We start from the raw sequence: 20,209 nt of genomic DNA on the forward strand, positions 1-20,209 counted from the left end.
GAGCTGGTGCAGTGGTGCCTGCGGGTGGTCCACTGGTCCGCGGCTCAGATGGAGCTGCCGCAGTCGTGCCCACAGGCACACCGGACCCTCCGCAGGCACCACTGCGGCAGCTCCACCGGAGCCGCGGGACCAACGCGTGGGGTGGCAAAATTGCCGTCCGCTTAGGGCGCTCAAAACCCTAGCGCCGGTCCTGACTGTGCTCCATTCTGTTGACTGGGGTGTGGAGATCTATACATTTGGGAGAGTCATTCAAAATCTCCATTGGAAAGGGAGGGCAAAGATTACAAACTAAAACAGCCAAAGGAAACAAACACTCATTTGTGTCAGGAAAGGGAGACACAGTGCTTGCTCAAAAGCCAGTGCTGATGCAACTGTTTTCCAATAGAGCTTATATCAGCTTTTTCACAGCCACAGGAAAGTACTGATTAAAGCAAATGTGCTCTTCTGAACAAGACTGAGTATCGGTATATGGTATAGGTTGGTATCACCTATTTACAGGAGTCTTTTCTTCAAGGGGAAACAAAAAGATAACCTGGGGATTGCTTTTGCAGACCTTACTCAGGAAATTGAATTTGGAATGTCCTTCAGCTTGGAATTTAAGGACTGGGAACAAACTTTCTGACTCCAAAATGGAGTACATCATTTTAAAGTCATTTAGCATACATGATTCTTGTCTTCCCTTATAAAATTATATGACACCCTTCCTGTTTAAAATTGTAGGGGAAAATCTTACATGTAACATAGTGATTGGCTCAACTCCCCCATAGAAGACAGCATACTTTACAAACACAGGAAAAAGTCATTTCAAAACTTACATATGGACCTTGATATTGCTGTCACTTACATCAATGTTACGTCTGGATAACTCTGTTAACTAGAATGGAGATATTCTAATATCCGCTGTAGCAGGGTGTTCCCCTGCTCCTGCCCTGAAGGGCTTGAAACAGCCCAGGGGAGGGCTGTGGCTGGGGCAGGACGTCTGGGCTGATTGGGGAAAGTAGGCTCAGCTGTGGCCATGCCCCAGTCACGCCCAACTGGCCCCTATAAGAGGCAGTGAGACAGAGGCCCAGACACTCTCTCTCTGCATTCAGAGAGAGGAGGGCCTGGCTGCAGGGAGCTAGACATAGGGTACCTGAGTGGAGCAGGGCTGGGGAAAGGCAGAGAAGCTGGGGAGCTCCTGCCTAGAAGGCCCAGGTTGCAACCTAGCATAAGGCCAAGAGGTACTGGGGGTTGCAGAGGGCAGCCTAGGGGTAGGCCAAGGCAACAGGTCCAAACCCTCCTTGCCAGTGATGAGTAGGCTGATACAGCAGTCTGCCCCAGAGCGTGGGCCTAGACGATGACTGGCAGTAGCCTTATACTGAGGCAAGATGAGAATAGTGGGTGGAGGTTCCTCGGGGAGGGGAGACCTTAAGACCGGGGCACTGGGTCCAGGGAGGGACATGAGGGCCACAGGACAGGTGGATCACCAGCCTGCAGAGGGCGCTCCGGACGCTGGAATGGGCTTATTTCCTGAGAGACCAGCAGGAGGTGCAGCAGGGGTGAGTCCGCTCCTCCACACCACCAATGTAAAGGTTAATGTAATTCAACCTTGGCACAGTTCAACTTTCAGGGTAGATATAAGACTAATTATATTACTTACAAAGCATTATTACCTATTCCCCTAAGTCATAAAAGGAAAAAAAATTATATTTTTATACTGAATATGTAAAACACACTCTGCATCTGGGATTCACCTTGTTCTTTTCCATTACACACAGCAGCGATTCCATTTTCTATAGCACCCTCCCCATCTGAGCTTGGCCTCTCAGAGGACAATTTCTGCATGGACAAAATAAATTAGGTCATTTCTCATGTGGTCACACTGGCCAAATAATGTGTCATCGGTCAAATTAAAGTTATGCTTATTATTAAATTAAATACATGCCAAGCATCCATCCTGAGGACAAATATGAGATAGTCAAGAGTTCATTTACATTACACAGATTTCTTATGTCATCACACAAGCATAAGTTTTGTTAAAACAAAACAAAACTAATCACACACTAGAACTGTATTGCCAAATATATCCCATTCTTTTATCCTTTTAAGAGTAACAGTCTAATCATGTAACCCAAATCTAACAAAGAACCATGTTAGCCATAATATATTTTTATTACATTTATAGATTCTAAAATGTTGCTCTCTATTAATGTGCTAACCAACAAGTGCTCATTTTACATACAATAAATCTTCAGAACTATATCTTTAATGAATGCTTTAGGTAATTTACAACTTACAACCTACCAAACACAACATATTTCTATAGGTAGAATTTCAGTACTTTCAATGTGTGTAAATAAGGGTCCTTTGCTGGTATGAACTAGAGTAAATGGTGGATTCTCTGCAACTGGAAGTATTTAAATTATGATTTTGGTAACTCAGCCAGAGGTTATGGCTCTATTACAGCAGTATGGGGGTGCGGTTCTCTGGCCTGCAATGTGCAAGAGGTCAGATTAAATTATCACAACGGTTTCCTTAGAGCCTGAGACTATAAAAAAGTCTGTGAAATTAGAGACTAGCAATTATGTGTATATTACTAATAAAAAAAATTAAAAATCTAAAGTTTATAAAATAGCTATTACCTAAAATGCATGGCATATACAAAACTCATATGTTGTGGTATACCATAAAACTTTTTATTGGCATCTGTTTAACACATTTTACATAACCCACTCATGGCTTCACCACTTATGAGTAACATCGGCGTCCCAAATTTGTGGCAAGGAAAACTTTATACTGCACCATCGTGTGTTTCCTTCCCACTCAGCACAGAGTGCTAAAAACTTAATTGAACAGACTCTTTTCTTACATACATTGAAAGGTCTGAAATGCTACCTATACAAATGCATTGTTTGTGTAAGGCGGTAAATTGTAAATGTATATCTAAAGCATTCATTAAAAATATCATTTTGAAGATTTCTTTCATCTATGAGCACTTCTTACCTGATCTTGCTGTTTAGCACGTTAATAGACAGCAACATTTTAGAATATTATATTGTATAACAGGCAAGGAAAATTATATAAAAATATACCTTAATTACCATAAGCCAAATCCTGATCTGAGTTATACTGGTGTAAATGCAGAGAAATTCCATTGATGTCAATGGCAATAAAAAAATGTAAATCTAGGCTACCTAAGTATGGACTTTGACCTCTAGACTCTTGAGGTTAAATCCTAGTCAATGGGATTTTTACACATTAATCTTTAATGGGACCAGGAGTTGGCCCATAACAAATAGGACTGCCATATTGCAATGGGGTCTGACTGCGCAGATATCATGCAAGCTAGAGGCCTAAAGCAGCGCTGCCTTGGTGAGCACTTGGTGCGTTGATGCCTTTCTTCAGATATCCTGTTCATTGTTAGTCTGCTGCCTCAGGGTATGTCTACACCACAATTAAAAACCCACAGCTGGCCTGTGCCAGCTGACTTGGGTTTGTGGGGCTTAGGCTAAGGGGTGTTCAATTACGGTATAAATGTTCAGGCTTGGGCTACAGCCTAGGTTCTAGGACCTTAGAAGGTAGGAGAAGTCTCAGAGTTCAGGCTACAGCCTAAGCCTCAATGTCTCACCACAATTAAACTGCCCTGTGAGCTCAAATCAGCTGGCATGGGCCAGCCACGGTGGCCTAACTGTAGTGTAGATATACCCTTAGTGAGTCAGGGAGCCAAGTGTCTCTGTGTCAAGACATGAGCACTTCACAGGCTCTAAACACTGCAACCTTAGAATGCCAGGGTGTTCAAGCCTCAGTACAGAATGGACTTCCTCTGCCAGGCCTCCAAAACCCCAGTCCAGCCCATCATATACCCACCACCCATTCCTCCGCAGGCTCCAGATCCCTGCTTGTTTTCTTCTGCCCCCACAGGTCCATCTCTACATCAGAGCCCACCCACCATGTCCTGTGCTACTCAGCATGCCCGCTGGTAAGCATCTAAAACAAAAAGCTGCTGATGGATATGAGTTGCTGAAGTTGGCCAATTTTGGATTGCCTGAATAAGAGGAATAATTGTGTGTGTGTTTCATTTAAAAAATGGCCTCTGCCAGAGATGTTATCAGAATGTGAGAGAGAAATGTGGAGTCTTTGGGAACGGTGCAACTTATCTAGAGGAACCCAAAGAAATGGGAGGAAGAAGGGGCAAAATTTCTAAAAATACAGCATCTTAAAATGGTTCCTCTGCAAAAGTTACCAAGTATTATACTGAAAAAGCTACACAGTTACTGTGTCAAATGTAGAGACTGAATTCAATCATTAATTAGAGTCCTGCTTTAAGGGTAAATGCAACCTGAACTTTAGAGTCAGTACTGACACCTCCATAATAGAATATCATCATCTATCTTTGCATTAGTATAGTAATTCTTTAACTTTACCTTTTCCAGTTCTGTCTTGTGTATCGGAGAACTAGATGATGGTCCATCTGAATCTATCACTCCAGTACAGTTGCTGCAAACATCTTTTATCACCTTAAAAAGATATACAAAATGGTTTCATTGCACACAAGCAAAAGAACAGAAAAATTATATTTTGCTGAGCAGAGAACTTTATTCGAGATGAAGCACGAAGAATATTAGCTATCCTGAAGGTTAAAACAGCAGTGTGGAAATTATTCTCTTTATCCATAGGCAATATGTTAGGCAGGCTGCCACTGCTTGAGCTTCTCCACATTGGCTCACTAATTCGCTTCATGAATGACCTGGAGGAGCCATAATGTCTAGAGGTGAAAGGTTTCAATTTCTAGACGAGCTAATCTCCAAGCCTCTCCTGAGTAAAGAAGCTGCCAGCACTTACAGTTTTGCAACATGAACTCAGCTGACACCACCAAATTCATTTCGTTATGACTAAAAAATGGGATTAGATCCAAGGTCCTGCAAGCCTGGGGACAGCACTGCTGCCTAGTATGCTACCCAGCTGCTCTTTTTCTAATGAAGAAATAATGATGTGCTGACCAAATTGCAGATCTGTATCTGATACTCTTGAGTGTGTGGTTTAAATGGATTTTTCATATTCATTATGTGATGTTCAGTGGTCACAGTAACATTGACACTGAAGCATAGATCATACTAATTGCAAATATCTGAGGAAATGTGAGTTATTTTATGCATGCCGCCCCTGCAAAGAAAGAAAGAAAGAAAAAATTCACAGAAGGAGATGGATTTTGATAGAATTTCTGGGAGCTCAAAAACTGCATCTGTAAAATAAGGCCTGAAAAAATATAAAGGCAGAAAGCTTTTACTTTTCCTGTTTTCTCTGTGCACACAGTTAGGTTTTGATTCTGCCACCTACCAATCTTCATACTGGAGTACCTGGTGTTGAGGGGAATGTTTGAGTTGTTGATTGCCTTAGATGCCTTAGAGTGTAGATATGGCCAGAAAAGTGACTATGCAAAAGTGGGACCTTCTTAATTAACAACTCTCCTCCCTGGGTGTAGTCAGAGTAGTATCTGCTGACCTGAATGACATAAATATGGTTTTACTGCCTTTTGCCCTTGCAGAGTCCACCCAACTAAGAGAGAAATGCATTTTATTGTGGCTGAAGCATCATTAACAGAAATGTGAACTAAGTTCCAAATGTAGGGCCAAATTCTGCCCTCACTTGTACTTGTGACATCACATGATTTATCTAGCGAGAGAACTTGGCCCACAGAACCTTCACTCCCAGTGATGGTATGCAAGCCAGAAAACAAACTTAACAATCAGATCCCTGGCTGTTTGCATGGCTGAAATAAAAATGTCTTTTACTTGTAAACTGAGCAAATTTGATATGGAAACCATTAAGACATAACAAAGATGGCATCAAATAATGTCCTTTTCTGGTTACTAGAGCTGAATCCCCCCCTTAAGGGCACACTAAGCAAACCAAGTGTATATCTAAAGTACTTATATGGCCCTGTTATTGCAGTATCTGAGCAGAAGGGGAACTGAGGTACAGACAGTCTAAGTGCCTTACCCAAGGTCATACAGGAAGATGCTAGTAGAGCAAGGAACTGAACCCAGATCTCTTGCTTCCCAGGCCAGCAGCCTAAACACTGGGCCATCCCTCCTCTCAGGTCTATTACCACTCTACTCCCTTCTTCCTTGCCCCATAAACACACCCACACTCTTTTGAGGGCCACACAACTCATGCAATTCTGCATCTTGAGATCTGGCCCCAGCGCTCGCTCTCTCGTCAGTAGCAGGGTATGAATATCACTGAACAACAACTTTGCCATCAAGACCAGATACAGATACAACTTATGGTCAGATTTAATTCCTGTGCTTCTGTTGAGTGGAAGTATCTTAGTGTTTTATTTGTAAAGAAACTTGACCATTCAGTTTCTGGGAACATTCATTCCTGTCTCTTGCATGACCTTGATACAACGGCTCATGTTTTCAGCATCTGGTCACACCACACAGTGAAGTTAATTTTGGCAAAGGCAGATAGTAATGGAAGTTACAGACAGAACAGAGGGAAATGATTTGGCAGCAACCACAGAATAGTATGTGCAAGTCATGCACTCAAGTAAATACTGTTCTCGAAATACCTCACACACTTAAGGGAAAGTTTTCCCAAAGTGCTTAATTGGGTTTTAATTAAATTTTGAATAAAAATGATGCACTATCATAGGAAGCTCATGGCAAACTCTGAAGCAAATGCATATTCAGAAATTCAGTATGTGAACATTTTGGGGTTCAAGGGATCCATCTTCAGCTTGTGAAGACTGGGTTCATCAATTTCTAGGTAGAACATTACTGTGTTTCATAAACAGTTTCAAACTTGAACTTCCATAGTGTTCTGTATGAGTGCTTTGATGCCCTTTCTATAATTATGGTGCCACAATAATTGCTGTTTTTACATGCTCATAGTTTTTACTCACAACTTCTGAAGCTGAAACATCAGTGTGGCCAAATCTCATGATTTCATCACGAGTCTTAGAACACATGTTGATTTTCTTAAAGCCCCAGGACCTGGAGTCATACGAATACACAAGAATCTCAGCTTTCATTTAAAACAACTAAGTTTGCATCCCTCCTGGTCACAGAGAAAAACATGAAAATGTGACGTAAGCATATCCTAATGGCTCAAAAAGGCAAATAAAAAATTATTTTTAATATAATCTCATTATTTGGGGATCAGACTTGTGATTTTTGAATGCTAATACTATCTCATGCAGTGTCTACTCAAAAAAGAGTCTTTCATGGAAAGATTGAACAAAATTTCTTCAATATTTTAAATTTCAGTATGAGGGGTGGGTGGGAGGAAGAGAGTTTCCCTCCCTCTCTCTCTCACACACACACACATACACACACACAGAAGTAGCATTCATATATGCCATCTGCCGACATCAATCCATTGAGAAAGTCAATCCAAGTTTGTATGAAATGAAGCATTACTTTAAAGTTTAGGACCATGTAAAGTCAGCACACTGCAGGCTTTTTCATTTTTTTGGGATCAATTTAAAGCTAAACCAGTTTAAAAATAAACCTGTCAAATTGAAGCTCCAAAAAGTAAAAAATATTTCAGTTCTTAGCATGTGAAAATGGACTGTTGGGATGAAGAGGTTGAAAATGTGAAGGCTGGACATTTTTGTGCAGCCTGAACTATATCATTAATATTTTTTTCTATTACAATAGTGCCTGGAGGCCCCAACTAGATCAGGAGTCTGTAGTCTGAACTATTGTACCAACATAGGTCTGATCATGCAAACACATACATTGTGTCTTATTGACTTCAGTGGGACGAGGCACATAAGGTAAGTATTTACAGGATCAGGGCCAAATAGAAGACAGACTACCTGCCCCAAGGAGCTTGCCATGTAGGTGTGAAATCCCGGTCCCACTGAAATCAATAGGAGTTTTGCCATTGATTTCAACGGCTGGGATTACATTCTTGGTGTTCCCAGGTGCTGGGCCTACATGCTCCTACTACATAAGCATTTGAGTTAATTATAGGGTGCTCACCTGTACTGAATTAAACAATTTTCACAATTACTATATACACCTCTACCCCAATATAACACAACTCGATATAACACGAATTTGGATATAACACGGTAAAGCAGCGTTCCAGGGGGGTGGGGCTGCATGCTCCGGCACATAAAAGAAAGTTAAATATAACACAGTTTCACCTCTAACGTGGTAAGATTTTTTCACTCCCGAGGACAGCATTATATCAGGGTAGAGAGGTACTATTTTAAATTAACACTATCAAGGCTGGAAGGCCAAATATTTGACCTACCTTTCTTTCTTTTACATGTTTGTAAAACTCAAAGGCTCTAGTCACCAGAAATTATCCACCATCTTCCATGATAAAGGCTGCAGATGAGATACTGGCTATGTAGTAAGCCAGAGAACAGGTTGCCTGCTACATAGAACCCTCCAGAAAAAGAAAAACTCTCCTGCATTCCACAGAATGGCAGAGATGCGCTAAGTGAGAAGAACTTGAGTAAATGAACTCCTTGCTTCCTGGCCACTGCTTGCTAACTTTGAAGCTAGTATACTGTCTCTTTAAAAGTGGTGGCTGGGGAGGGTTCTATATAGGAGTGCTAGAATGAAACAGAGGGAGAAAAAGTAGCCTTAAGGCCAAGCCCTGTGGTTCTTATTCTCATATAGCTCTTTGCTCCATGTTAGAAGAAGGTGATTATTTACCATTATCAAATGTGACAATGGCATCCTCAGTCTGTCTGTCTTTCTCTTCAGCCTGTGAGAGTTATGGCCCTAGTATTGTACCAACAAAGTGCTGATGTTTTACAGGCAGATATGAGAAATCCCCTGAAGACCTCCCCGTCTAGCAATTCACATAAGTAGCCCCAGCAGACTAAGAGGGAGTGAAGAAATAACTTTCCCACACTACTCTCCAAGTGCTAAAGAGGAGCTCGTTCTCCCCATTGCAACAACACACCACTTGTAAAGCACCCCTAGACTGAAGTGAAAAGGACCATCTCCCCTGCCCATTACCATTGGTTGGGTGGAGTGGAGAGTGGCAGGGAACTTCAAACGACCTAGCAGCCACCAAGATGGTCTTTAGTCCACATATATCCCCTTTAAAATTCCCTCCTGTCTGACATTCAATCAGGCCAACTCCCACACACGCTGGCCTGTGTTATTACCATCAAACCTTCTGCCATATATGGCAAGTGGATCAGAGTCTTGTGAAAAAAAGAGAGTTGGGCAGCTGTGTAATATTGCTTTAGGCACTGGCATTGCACTGCTGCTACAAGTGTGGAGGTCCTTCCCTCAGAACGGAAAGCTGCCTACACCGTCCTCTGGATGCGGATTTTATTTAGGCCGAAAAGCTCCCCTTGTAATTACAGATATGATATAATACAAACAGATGTTTTAATCCCGTTTTATGAAAACAAATGCAAAGAAAGGAGCTCAGCCCATGAGCTAACAAATCACTGATTCCATGTGACAGAAGGGGAAAATTATTAGAGAAGAAATAGAATCTAGTGGTTAAAGCAGGTAACTGAGTATCAGAACTCCTGGGTTCTCTTCCCATACCTACCACAGACTGTATCTGTGACTTTTAGGAAAGTGCCATTCTGCCCTAGAAAGTGACTGTGCAAGTGCGACATGTGTGGTTCCATATTAATGATTTCTCTGCTTTTCATATCACATGTGCTCAATTTACACACAAACATTTTTCTTACTGCCAGCCCCCCGAGCTCACTCTGGACTGTGGCAGTAAAGCTGTGTCCTTTCATATCAACAGCAACAGCAGAGATTCTGCAAGTCAGACTAAACTTTCAGGTACACCTCTGTCACTCATGTAGTCTTCACGTTGTGCCGTCAACAACACTTACATAAGCCCACTGGCCTTTCACTGGTTTGCACTAGTGTAATTGAAAACATAATCTGAAGACAAAGGGGTTGTACAGTTAGATGAGGCTAGACAGAGCCCAGTCTGACAGACATGGATGGAGTGTGCAAATATGTTTGTAAAAACCCTCTTTTCATACACAAACTAAGCAAATGTGACATAGAAGTCTGTCAGGCACAACAAAAAGGGAACCACGCAATTCCACTTTTACAAAGCCACTTATAAGACACAACCACAATTTAACCTTTTTGTGTCTTGGTTTACGCACCTGCAAAATGGGAGGAAACAACCCCTCAGAGGGCTATTATTGGGTGTAACACATTAATGTTTGTGAAGTGCTTTAAGAACAAAAGGTAAGTAACTATTTTTTCTTCTTTGAGTGCTTACTTATGTTGATTCCAGTCTAGGTGATTCACAAGCAGTATCCACGGAGGTGGACTTGGAGTTCATCACTTGATGGCTTGCAATACTGCTCTACTGAAGCCAGCATCATCCAGGGCCTGCTGGGTAAGTGCATAGTGGGCCGTGAAGGTATAGACCGATGACCAGATATCCTGTATAGGCACTTGAGCCAAAAAGGCTGCTGAAGAGGCCTGTGCCCTGGTAGAGTGGGCGGTGATGATCGTCAGGGGCGGCACCTGTGCTTGATCATAGCAAAAGTGAATGCAGGAGGATATTATCTGAGCAGAAACAGGGTGATCTTTCATTCTGTCAGCCACAGCGACAAATAATTGCGTTGACTTACAGAACGGCTTGGTACTGTCAATATAAAAGGCCAGTGCTCGTCTGACGTTGAGGGCATGCAGCATGCACTCCTCTTCCGACTTATGTAGCTTCGGGAAGAAGACCAGTATGTAAATATCTTGGCCTGAATGAAACTGAGAGACTACCTTCTGGAAGGAAGGCTGGGTGCAGTGTCAGTTGGACCTTGTCCTTGTTGAAAACCGTGTAAGGTTAAAAGACCTCCTGAATGAGGAGTTGCTTGTGAGAAGGGTCCCCAAAGAGGGACAGGGAAGGAGGATGGAAGGGTTGGTCAGCTATAAACTGCAGGGTATAGCCCGACGAGACTGTGTCAAGCCCCCAGTGGTCCAAGGTGATATGGGACCAGACTGATTGGAAGGGGCGGAGGAAGACGAGGAGCGGATCCGTTGCAGTGACTGGGGCATTGTCCTCAGGCACACCCTCAAAAATGACTGCTTTTGGCTGCCTTGGTCCCTGGAAGGACTAGCCTAGGCAGATGGGTGAGGTGATGACTGGCGGCATTGCTTAAAACCCCATCTTTGTTCTTTTTGTAGGGACTGGATCTAGGGGCACCCCAAGACCTTGATGATGGCAGAGGCAGTGATGTACAGAATGACCTTTTAGTCTGCTGAGTATGCAGGCCAAGGAGTGGAGGGTGGCCCAGGAGTCTTTAAAGCCATGGAGCCTTGCATCAATCAGCTCTGAGAGAAGCCCCGTTCTCTCAAAAGGGAGGTCCTGGAGGGTGGATTGCATCTCCTGGGACAACCTGGAGGTCTGTAACCAGGAGCTTTGCTCATGGCTATTGCAGAGGCAACCACCCTTGACGCCAAATATGTGGCATCCCAAGCCATCTGGAGGGCACCCCTGGCTACCGCCTGGCCCTCTTCCACCAGAGCGGTGAACTCCGGTGCCCGACCATTTGGGAGGCTCTCCCTGAACTTGCTGACTGAGTCCCACAGGTAGAAATTGTATCTGACAAGTAGGATCTGATAGTTTGAGACCCTAAATTGGAGGCTCGCTGTTGAATAAATCCTTCTGCCAAATATGTCCAGGCTCTTGGCATCTTTATTTGTGGAGATGCTACCCACCTGGCCCTTTCATTGATGGCAGATATGACCAGGGACCCCAGGGGAGGGTGTGTATAAATATTCAACCCCATAATACTTCTTTTCTGCATTCTTGGATGTGGGCAGAATGGAAGATAGGGTCTGTCACCCTGACGTAGTGATCTTCAGGACCCCTGGGTGAAAGGGCAATGCCACCCGGGCTGGGGCAGAGGAGGGGATGACATTGACTCCTCAGCTAGCTCCTCAATCTCCAAGTTCAGGTTGGCAGCCACCCTTTTAAGCAGGGCTTGGTGCTCCCTGAAGTCATCAGGGGGAGAAGAGGAGCAGCTGCCGGCTTGCGAGGGCCCCGACACCATCTTGTCTGGGGACTACGAGAACAACTGCACTGCTGGAGGGAGGGGAGCGTCCCTGTGCTGCGTCAGGACAGTTCTTCGGCCACTGGGGCCTTCCATGAAACCACCACTTCAGATTTGGTCCCTTGCTTCAACACTGGTGCCGGCTGCACCAGGAGTATGTTGTCCAAAGCCATCTGGGAGGAGCAATGGGAGTACGGTGCGGGTATAAGAAGCACGCCCACGGGTTCCAGTATTGCCACTGGGTGGGCACCTTGCAGGCTCCCAGATAGGGGATGATTCATTCTTTACAAAGGAAGACTGAACTGTCCCTCTGACCCGGACCACTACCCTTCCAGTGATCAGGGCAGGGCTGTGGAAGCCTGAGTCTCTCAACTGACTCTTGCTGGCGGTGCGGGGAAGGTGAGGGCTGGTGCCTGACTGAAGAACGGTATCAGGGTCCCAGTGACTGGTGCCGCAACCAGGAACGGTCTCGTGCTGGAGGGGATTGACAGCGGGAGATCTGCGGGGCGATGGTAACCTGCGGCTTGGCAATCTCTAGTGGGAGGACTGTCGGTACTGGGTGTATGGGGATAAGCATTGCGACTCCAGAGTTCCATGTCTCGTAAGTGGGGAAAGTGGCATCTGAGATCTGGGCCTCCTGACTGGAGACCAAGGTTGCGGGATCAGGGTCCTTGACCGTGGCAAGGGGAACAATACCTGCAGTCCGGGGACATCCCATGGTTGTTAGGGGTGGTCCTACAGCTGGTTTGGTCGTCTGAACTGGTGCCTTGGCGGGATCCGCCATGCGGCCAGACGTCTGCGGTGCCAGTTGGTCTAACTGTTCTTTGGCCACCAGGCCCGCTTCAGGCACAGATGTCCCTGCAATGGGCCGGGACCCCCTACCTCTCATTGGAGTTGGGTCCCTGGCTGTGCTGGGGGTCCAACCACAGCAGTACCCCAGAGAGTCACCATTGCAGGCATGAGGTCTAACACAGGTCCTTTTCCCAAAGTCCCCTTGCATGATGACTGTGGCCCAGTTGATTTAGACCACTTCTTTGGTACCGGAGAGGGGGAAAGATGCCTGGTGGATCCCGGTGCTGGTAGTGCAGTGTGTGCCTATGCCGAAGTACCGGGCATCGAGTCCAAGTGCAAGGGCTCCGAAGCTGGGCACAGAGCAGCCTCCATGAGGAGGGCCCTCAATTGAATATCCCATTCTTTTTGAGTTTGGGGATAGAAATTTTTGCAGTTCCAGCACTTTTCTGTGGGGCTCCCCCAGGCACTTCAAACAACTCTTGTAAGGGTCACTGATCGGAACACGACTTGGAGACTGGGGAGTGGGGCATGTCCTGTTTCGGGACAAAGTCCCAGCTGGGACTCTAACTACTAAGCTACTACTATGCACTTAACAGCTAACTAATCACTCAACTAAATAAAGGAGAATGATCTAAACAGTGAAGAACCACTCATGTTCTTGCCAAGCAAGACCAGGCACTCTAACCAACTGTCATGGATGGTAAGAAGGAACTGAGAAGATGTAGGGCCGGTGGCGCCTGATAAACTGCTGCATGAGCGCGGCACTCCAGCGGGTGACACAGTCAGCCCTATGGATACTGCTAAGGCAAAAGTCTCCGACAGTTGTGCATGTGGGCACGTGCACAACTAGAATGGAATCAACATGAGCAAGCACTCGAAGAACTCTACTTCCAGAAGCATCTAGGTACACCATCAACATTTTCCATTAGTGACCCAGCCCAACCCTGCTTAGCTTATGAAAGCTGATGGAATCACAGCAGTATAGTTGGAAATATTAAACTAAAGAAACTTTACCCAAACAATGCATAATATTGTAAAAAAATATATTTATTTTGATAAAATGGATTTTTTAGATTGTCTTTCACACAGTGCTTGATGACCAAACATTAGAAAACACACTCTAGCAAGCAATACTACAACGACTAGAGGATGGACTTCATGACTACTTCGTCTCTGTAATGGTCATGATTTTGGACCTTAAGGCCAAAGATATCTTAAGTACCTTTGGCATAAAATTATTTTTTAGTCAAAGACCAGTTTTCATATGAAGGGGTTGCTTGCAACACAGAACCCATTTACCTGCATGAATGAAGTCACTAAAGGAAGTATATTGCTGTAATACCATTTATTAGTATTTTTATTTCTTCATCTGCTACCTCTTTGGGGCATGCTAAACAACTGCAATTTCTCGCAGGCAATTGGATATATTGCAACAAATATTCAGAACATATCCATAGCTGCACACATGCATATTCTCAAACATCCATTGACAAAGCTCACTTTTGGGGCACAAAGAGTAACTGTGCACATCTTTTCATGTGCATGTTTATAGGCGCAATTCAGTGTTACTGATGTAATCTCTATAGCAGCCTGGAATCTGTACTGGTTATGCTTGGTGCTCTAAAATTCTGACAGACTGGTGACATCAGCTATTCTTTCAACCAAGCATTCTTTAGCTGGTAAGCCTGAAACTGCCTATGTGGTTTGCTGTCTAGACTTTAGATTTCTCAGCTGTTTTCTGGTGTCATCTCTATAGAATTCTTTAAAATCATCTATGCATGTACTAGAGTTCTATTTTTTCTACCATATTTGAATTGACATTTTTAAATCAGTTCCTTAAATAAAGTAATGCATATTGTCAAAATTACATCTTATAAAGGATAAAGTCAATTTCTTCAGGCCACAGAGGAAAATCACTTGACCAGTCCTCCTCTCTCCAGATACTGATCTTGGTCTCTTCAGGCTAAAGGAAAAAGTACTACATCTCTAGCCCAATAGAACGCGACCCGATATAACATGAATTTGGATAGAATGTGGTAAAGCAGTGGGGAGCCCCAGGCCCTTTAAAGCACCACCGGAGGTCCACTGCTTTACCGTGTTATATCCGAATTCATGTGGAGCCTCAGGGCCTTTAAATCACCGCCCGAGCCCCGCTACCAGACCTCCGGCAGGGATTTAAAGGGCCCGGGGCTCACAGCAGCTGGAGCCCTGGGCCCTTTAAATCCCCGCCGGGGCTCTGGCAGCCGGGCTCAGGCAGTGATTTAAAGGGCCAGAGGCTCCAGCCGCTGCAGGGAGCCCCAGGCCCTTTAAATCCGTGCCCGAGCCCTGCTGCTAGAGCTCCGGCAGGGATTTAAAGGGCCCAAGGCTCCCTGCAGCGGCTGGAGCACCGGGCCCTTTAAATCACCGCTGGAGAAGCTGGTCCAGTTCCAGCATGGCGTACTGATTCTTGCTGGTACACCATATCGGACCAAACCCGATATAACGTGATCTCACCTATAAGGTGGTGAGATTTTTTGGCTCCCGAGGACTGCGTTACATCAGGGTAGAGGTGTAGCTTGAGACTTAAATTTGGATCCTTGCATGAGAACAACTTGTGCTTGGCTTCTAAGCTGGCCCCACAAGTTCATATTTGTGAAGAAGATGGCATCCCTGTTTGATAGGTGGATATGGAAGTGTTCTGATAGGAGGAAAATAAGGATCCAATCAGCCCTCTTGTCTAAACAGTACAATAGTCTCAGAAGTTTGGGGAACTAAATGTGCTGGATATAGCCATGGCGGCATTTCCAAGGTGGGTGAAGCAATTCCTGCATGGGGATATAGAACTTAAATCTGGCCTATGCAATATCTATTGCGCAGAACTATCAGCTGCTCTGCTGCACTTGCAAAGTGTGGGGCTGCTAACACTAAAACAATACCAATCTCAGATATCCCATAGCACTAACATGGCTGTGTAGATCTTCCCCGTTTCAGAGACTGCAACCCCATGCAGTATCATTAAGTAGTGTTGTATTGATTTATGAATGAGTCATGCATGATTGTGTTCTACATTATACAACTCATGCATGAACTACAAACAGTACGAGGTCATTTGTAAACAACACCAGAGAAACACTGTCCTTTGGGGGGCCTGAAAATACTGTTTCAGGTTTCCAGAGACCTAGAAACAAAGAGTGTAAGATATATAAAGGATCAGTGTAAACAGGCTAGGGGTAGGGTTGCTAGGTGTCTGGCTTTTTACTGGAACACCTGGTTGAAAGGGGACCCTGGCAGCTCCAGTCAGCATTAAAAGTCCAGTTGGCAGTGCAAAGGGGCTGGCAGACTCCCTGCCTGGTTCCGTGGGGCTCCTGGGAAGTGGCTGGCATGTACCTCCAGCTTGGGGGCAGCCACAGGCACTCTGCACACAGCCACTATCCCAGGTGCCGGCTCTGTAGCTCCTATTGGCTGGGAACTGCAGACAATGGGAGCTGCAGGGGTGGCACCTGCACGCAAAGCCTCCTGGCTACCCTTCCGCCAAGGAGCTGGAGAGACATGTCGCTGCTTCCTGGGAGCCACCTGAGGTAAGTGCCATCTGGAGCCTGCATCCCTCATTGCCTCCTAAACCTCAATCCCTTGCCCCAGTCGTGAGCCCCATGCTGCACCCAAACTCCTTCCTGGAGCCAACATGTCTCACCTCCTCCTGCACATCAACCCCTTGCCCCAGCCCTGAGCCTCCTTTTGTACCCTAAACCTCTCCATCCCCAGCACCACCCCAAAGCCCATACCCTGAGCCCAGAGCCAGTATCCCCTCCCACACTCCAATCCCGTTTCAGCCCAGAGCCCCTTCCCACACTCCAAACACCTCAGCACTCCCCCCAGCCCAGAGTCCTCTCTAGTACCCCAAACCTCTTGTCCCCAACCCTAGTCCAGAGCCCGCATCCCCAGCCAGAGCCTTCACCCCCTCCCACAACCCAACCCCTTACCCCAGCCCAGTGAAAATGAGCGAATGAGCAAGGGTGGGGGAGAGCGAGCAACAGAGGGAGGGGAGATGGAGTGAGTGGTGGGCGGGGCCTTGGGGAAGGAGCGGGGCAAGAGTGTTTGGTCATCTGCAATTATAAAGTAGGCAACCCTAACTGCGGGCCCACATTTTAACTGGGCAAATGGACAAGATATTCTGTCTAAGGAGAGGTCCCAGACGGGCTGAAGGATTGGACCTCTTTGGGCACAAAGGAGTGATGCGTCATTTCTGCTATGTTTATCAGTAAGTGTGTGAGAACTTTTATTGTTTTGATATGTCTTCTCTGTAATGCTTTGTCCTTAAAATAAATGTACTCTGCTGAGAATGTGCTGTGTGGTTACCTGTAACTGCTCAATATACCGCTCATAGCCCTTGAAAAATAAGCAATGCATAAGTGCCAGCCATTAGGCAGACTGGCTTGCGGGGGGATGTCACAGCGTATGGTAGGGGGCTGTGCAGCCTTAAAACCCCTGGTCAAGAGGGAGAGGGATGCCGGTGTCTGCCCAAGGGAGGTGATGGTTGTGAGTTTGAAACTTTAGGTGGGTGCCCCCGAGGGACCACAAAGAGACAATACAGGTGCAGGTACCCTGAAACTGTGGCACTTCCCAGTGGCGGAGTCTATGACTCTGCCCTGTCTGACAATCAAATCTAGAAATCACATGCTGGGGACAGAGATCATGGGAGGGAGTGCCTCCCAGCTGATTGAAAGACAGAGGGAAATTGAGGGCCCCATCATCTGCCCATTGAAGTCAATGATCTATTTCACTGGGGAAAGAATCTGGTACAGTCTGGGAAGAGTTATGTTTGGTCAAGAACTCCAACACTTTTGACAGCCAGGAAGAATCAATAGTGGCTCTTCAGCACTAAAAATGCTTCCCCATCTATTTGTAGAAGGAGGATCCCCCCCAGGCTCCAAGCCACTCCTCCCAACACAACACAGTGAACTCATTCCCAGTATTGTCCTTTCCTGCACACATCCACACACATTGCAGGAGCTCACAGGGAGTTATGGGGTAAACAGTAAAAAGAAAATTAGCTGTAAAATAGTGCAACTTGAAATCTGATGCATCTGACCATTGTATTCCACTGAAAAGTAGTATTTCTAATTGACTAGAACTGAGCTGCTGCGAGCACAGCACAAACTGCTTTCAGATTGTTCTGGAGCAGGCAATTTGTACTGTATAGTATAGAGTATGTTATAGCACAGTTGTAATCTTGAAAGTTGAGAGGACAGTAGCCTTGCCATGTACTTGAAATAGCTTTATTAATTAAAAGCTTTGTAGTGTGATGGAACTGAATAAACTACTGTCAATCTGTCTCCAAACGTTCTGTAGATTGCCTAGTCTTTCACTCTCAGCACAGATACAATTTTGTAAAGCTTTTTTTTTTTTTTAAGTAGCAGGAATGTGCCCTGTATGTGGATAACTATCTCTGCCTGGGTCTGTGAAGACTGTTTTATGTATAAATAAGTACATTAAACATGTTTTATGAAAGAAAGCCTGATAAGTGCCAATGCATTCAGCATTGCAAAATCCAAGTTTAGAACAACACAGGAAATAACAGTGCATTTAGTATGATCTAATTACAATGAAATTCCTTTGAACAAGAATGTGACAGACTAATGCCATTTCATTCCAATCAGTTGCCATATGCGCATGCAGGACAGATTCCAATCAGTGTTCATGAAATGCTAAATGAATTAACAGGACACTTATTCAGTGCTACTTTTTAAAAGTACTGGCGTTATAAATAGCCTATAAGAGCTCATTGTTACTTTCTATGAAAATCCAAATATCAAATCCTGAGGTCAGAGGCTGCTCTAGACACAGGCAAGTTAGGCAGTTGCCTAGGATGGCAGATTTCAGGACCACCCCTGGTTCCTTCCAGGAGTGGTGGCAGGTGATGAGGCTGGTGGGGCTGCCAGTTGGGGCTCCCAGGAGCAGGAAGCGGACCCCAGATGGGCTGCTGAGGAAATGTTCTCATTCCTAGCTGCTCTCCACCCCTAGTGCAGGTACGATTGGCTCAGGCACTGAGTGGCTCAGAGCTACTCCTGGCAGCTCTGCCCAAAGCAGTGACCTGCCTGGCTCCATGTCAGCACCCAGCCCACATCTGCTGCTCAGCGCCCAACCTCTGCAGACCCTGGTGCCTGGGCAGCTCTCAGCACCTGCCCTGGCTGCTAACCTGGACTCACACTGCGATGGTGCCGTACAGTGAAGAGCTCATCTGGAATGGTATGAGTGGTCTAGGGACCAGGCAGAGGTGCAGGCTTGGGGGTGAGAAGTGCAGGGGGGCCTGGGTTGAGCTGTGTGGCCCTTGGAAAACAACTGAAGTGTGAGTCAGGAGTTCCTGGCTCTGGGAGGGATGGAGAAGCCCGGGAAGGGTTACAGGAGGTGGATGCGGAGTGGGTGACTGGCCTAGGGGGTGGAGGATATAAGGGAAGGCTTGTGAGGGGAAGATATGGAGCAGGTTCTTGGCTCCTGGTGGGGGTGGATTCCTGCCACAAACTTCTAAGCAATTAGGAGGAAGGTGGCACACTGAAATCTGCCTGAGATATTAAAGAGCAGAACACAGGCTAATCTGGTGGCATAGAGAATTACAGATTATTTTTCCATTGAGCAAGTCATCGTGCAGTCTCTTCACTTCTCTTTCCATAGGAAATTCTTGTGTGTTTAATCAAACCGTGTTTAGAAACATACAATTTATTCTTAAGAAAATAAGTACCATATATGGTTGCATCAGAGCAAAGCATAGAGAATATTGGGTGGATTCTTATGTATTTAGACTTCTAGATGCTCTTAAATTGCTGGATTAAAAGTTTTTTAAAATAGTCACTATAGCTTAAGTGATAGTTTCCCACACTACTTCACTGACCTTCACATCTGAGAACAGCAAAGTCCAATATAAATACTAGTAATCTGGTTAGGATCTGAAACTGCAGTACTTGCACTGGGAACTTTCACATTTCTAGACACTGAACAAAACAGAGTGAAAAATGGCAAAATCCTGTTTCTCAGAAGCCGGTATTTCCAGGACAAACTGCAACGCATGGCATGCTGCTAGAACAGAACTTGAAAACTGGACTAAACCTTCTAGACAGACTGAAACATACCTGCACTTCTGCATGCACAAAAGACATGCTCCCTGCAATTGACAGTACTGCTACAGCTGTGCCTGTGTTTACTGAGTCATGTACTTACAGTAACATATTGCCAATTATCTTTTCCTTTAATACATTTTAAAGTGCTACTTCTAACTGTGTCTCGATTTGTTATATATTCTTTCCCCTTCTGCTTTCATCCTGCTTTTTCTCTTTCCTATCATAGCTCAGGATTAATCTTTTTCCTGAAGTGTCATCTGTTCCCCTTCCATTTCCCTCCTCCCCTTTTGTACCTTCCTCATTCTTTTGCTACATCATGCTCTCCAGTTCC

General features: G+C 45.2%; 1 protein-coding gene across 3 annotated transcripts in view; it reads right to left on the minus strand.

Moving 5' to 3' along the window:
• Window positions 1-20,209, minus strand: part of AFAP1 (actin filament associated protein 1) — a 188,569-nt gene that overhangs the window by 38,877 nt on the left and 129,483 nt on the right. For all 3 annotated transcript variants that reach the window (XM_075066611.1, XM_075066613.1, XM_075066612.1), the window contains exons 7-8: window positions 4,404-4,496; window positions 1,734-1,818 (exon numbers count right to left, since the gene is read on the minus strand). In XM_075066611.1, coding sequence (XP_074922712.1) covers window positions 1,734-1,818; window positions 4,404-4,496 — 178 coding nt within the window. The remainder of the gene's footprint in view (window positions 1-1,733; window positions 1,819-4,403; window positions 4,497-20,209) is intronic.

This window comes from Chelonoidis abingdonii, chromosome 5 (assembly GCF_003597395.2).
Source record: "Chelonoidis abingdonii isolate Lonesome George chromosome 5, CheloAbing_2.0, whole genome shotgun sequence".
NCBI classification, from domain to species: domain Eukaryota; kingdom Metazoa; phylum Chordata; order Testudines; family Testudinidae; genus Chelonoidis; species Chelonoidis abingdonii.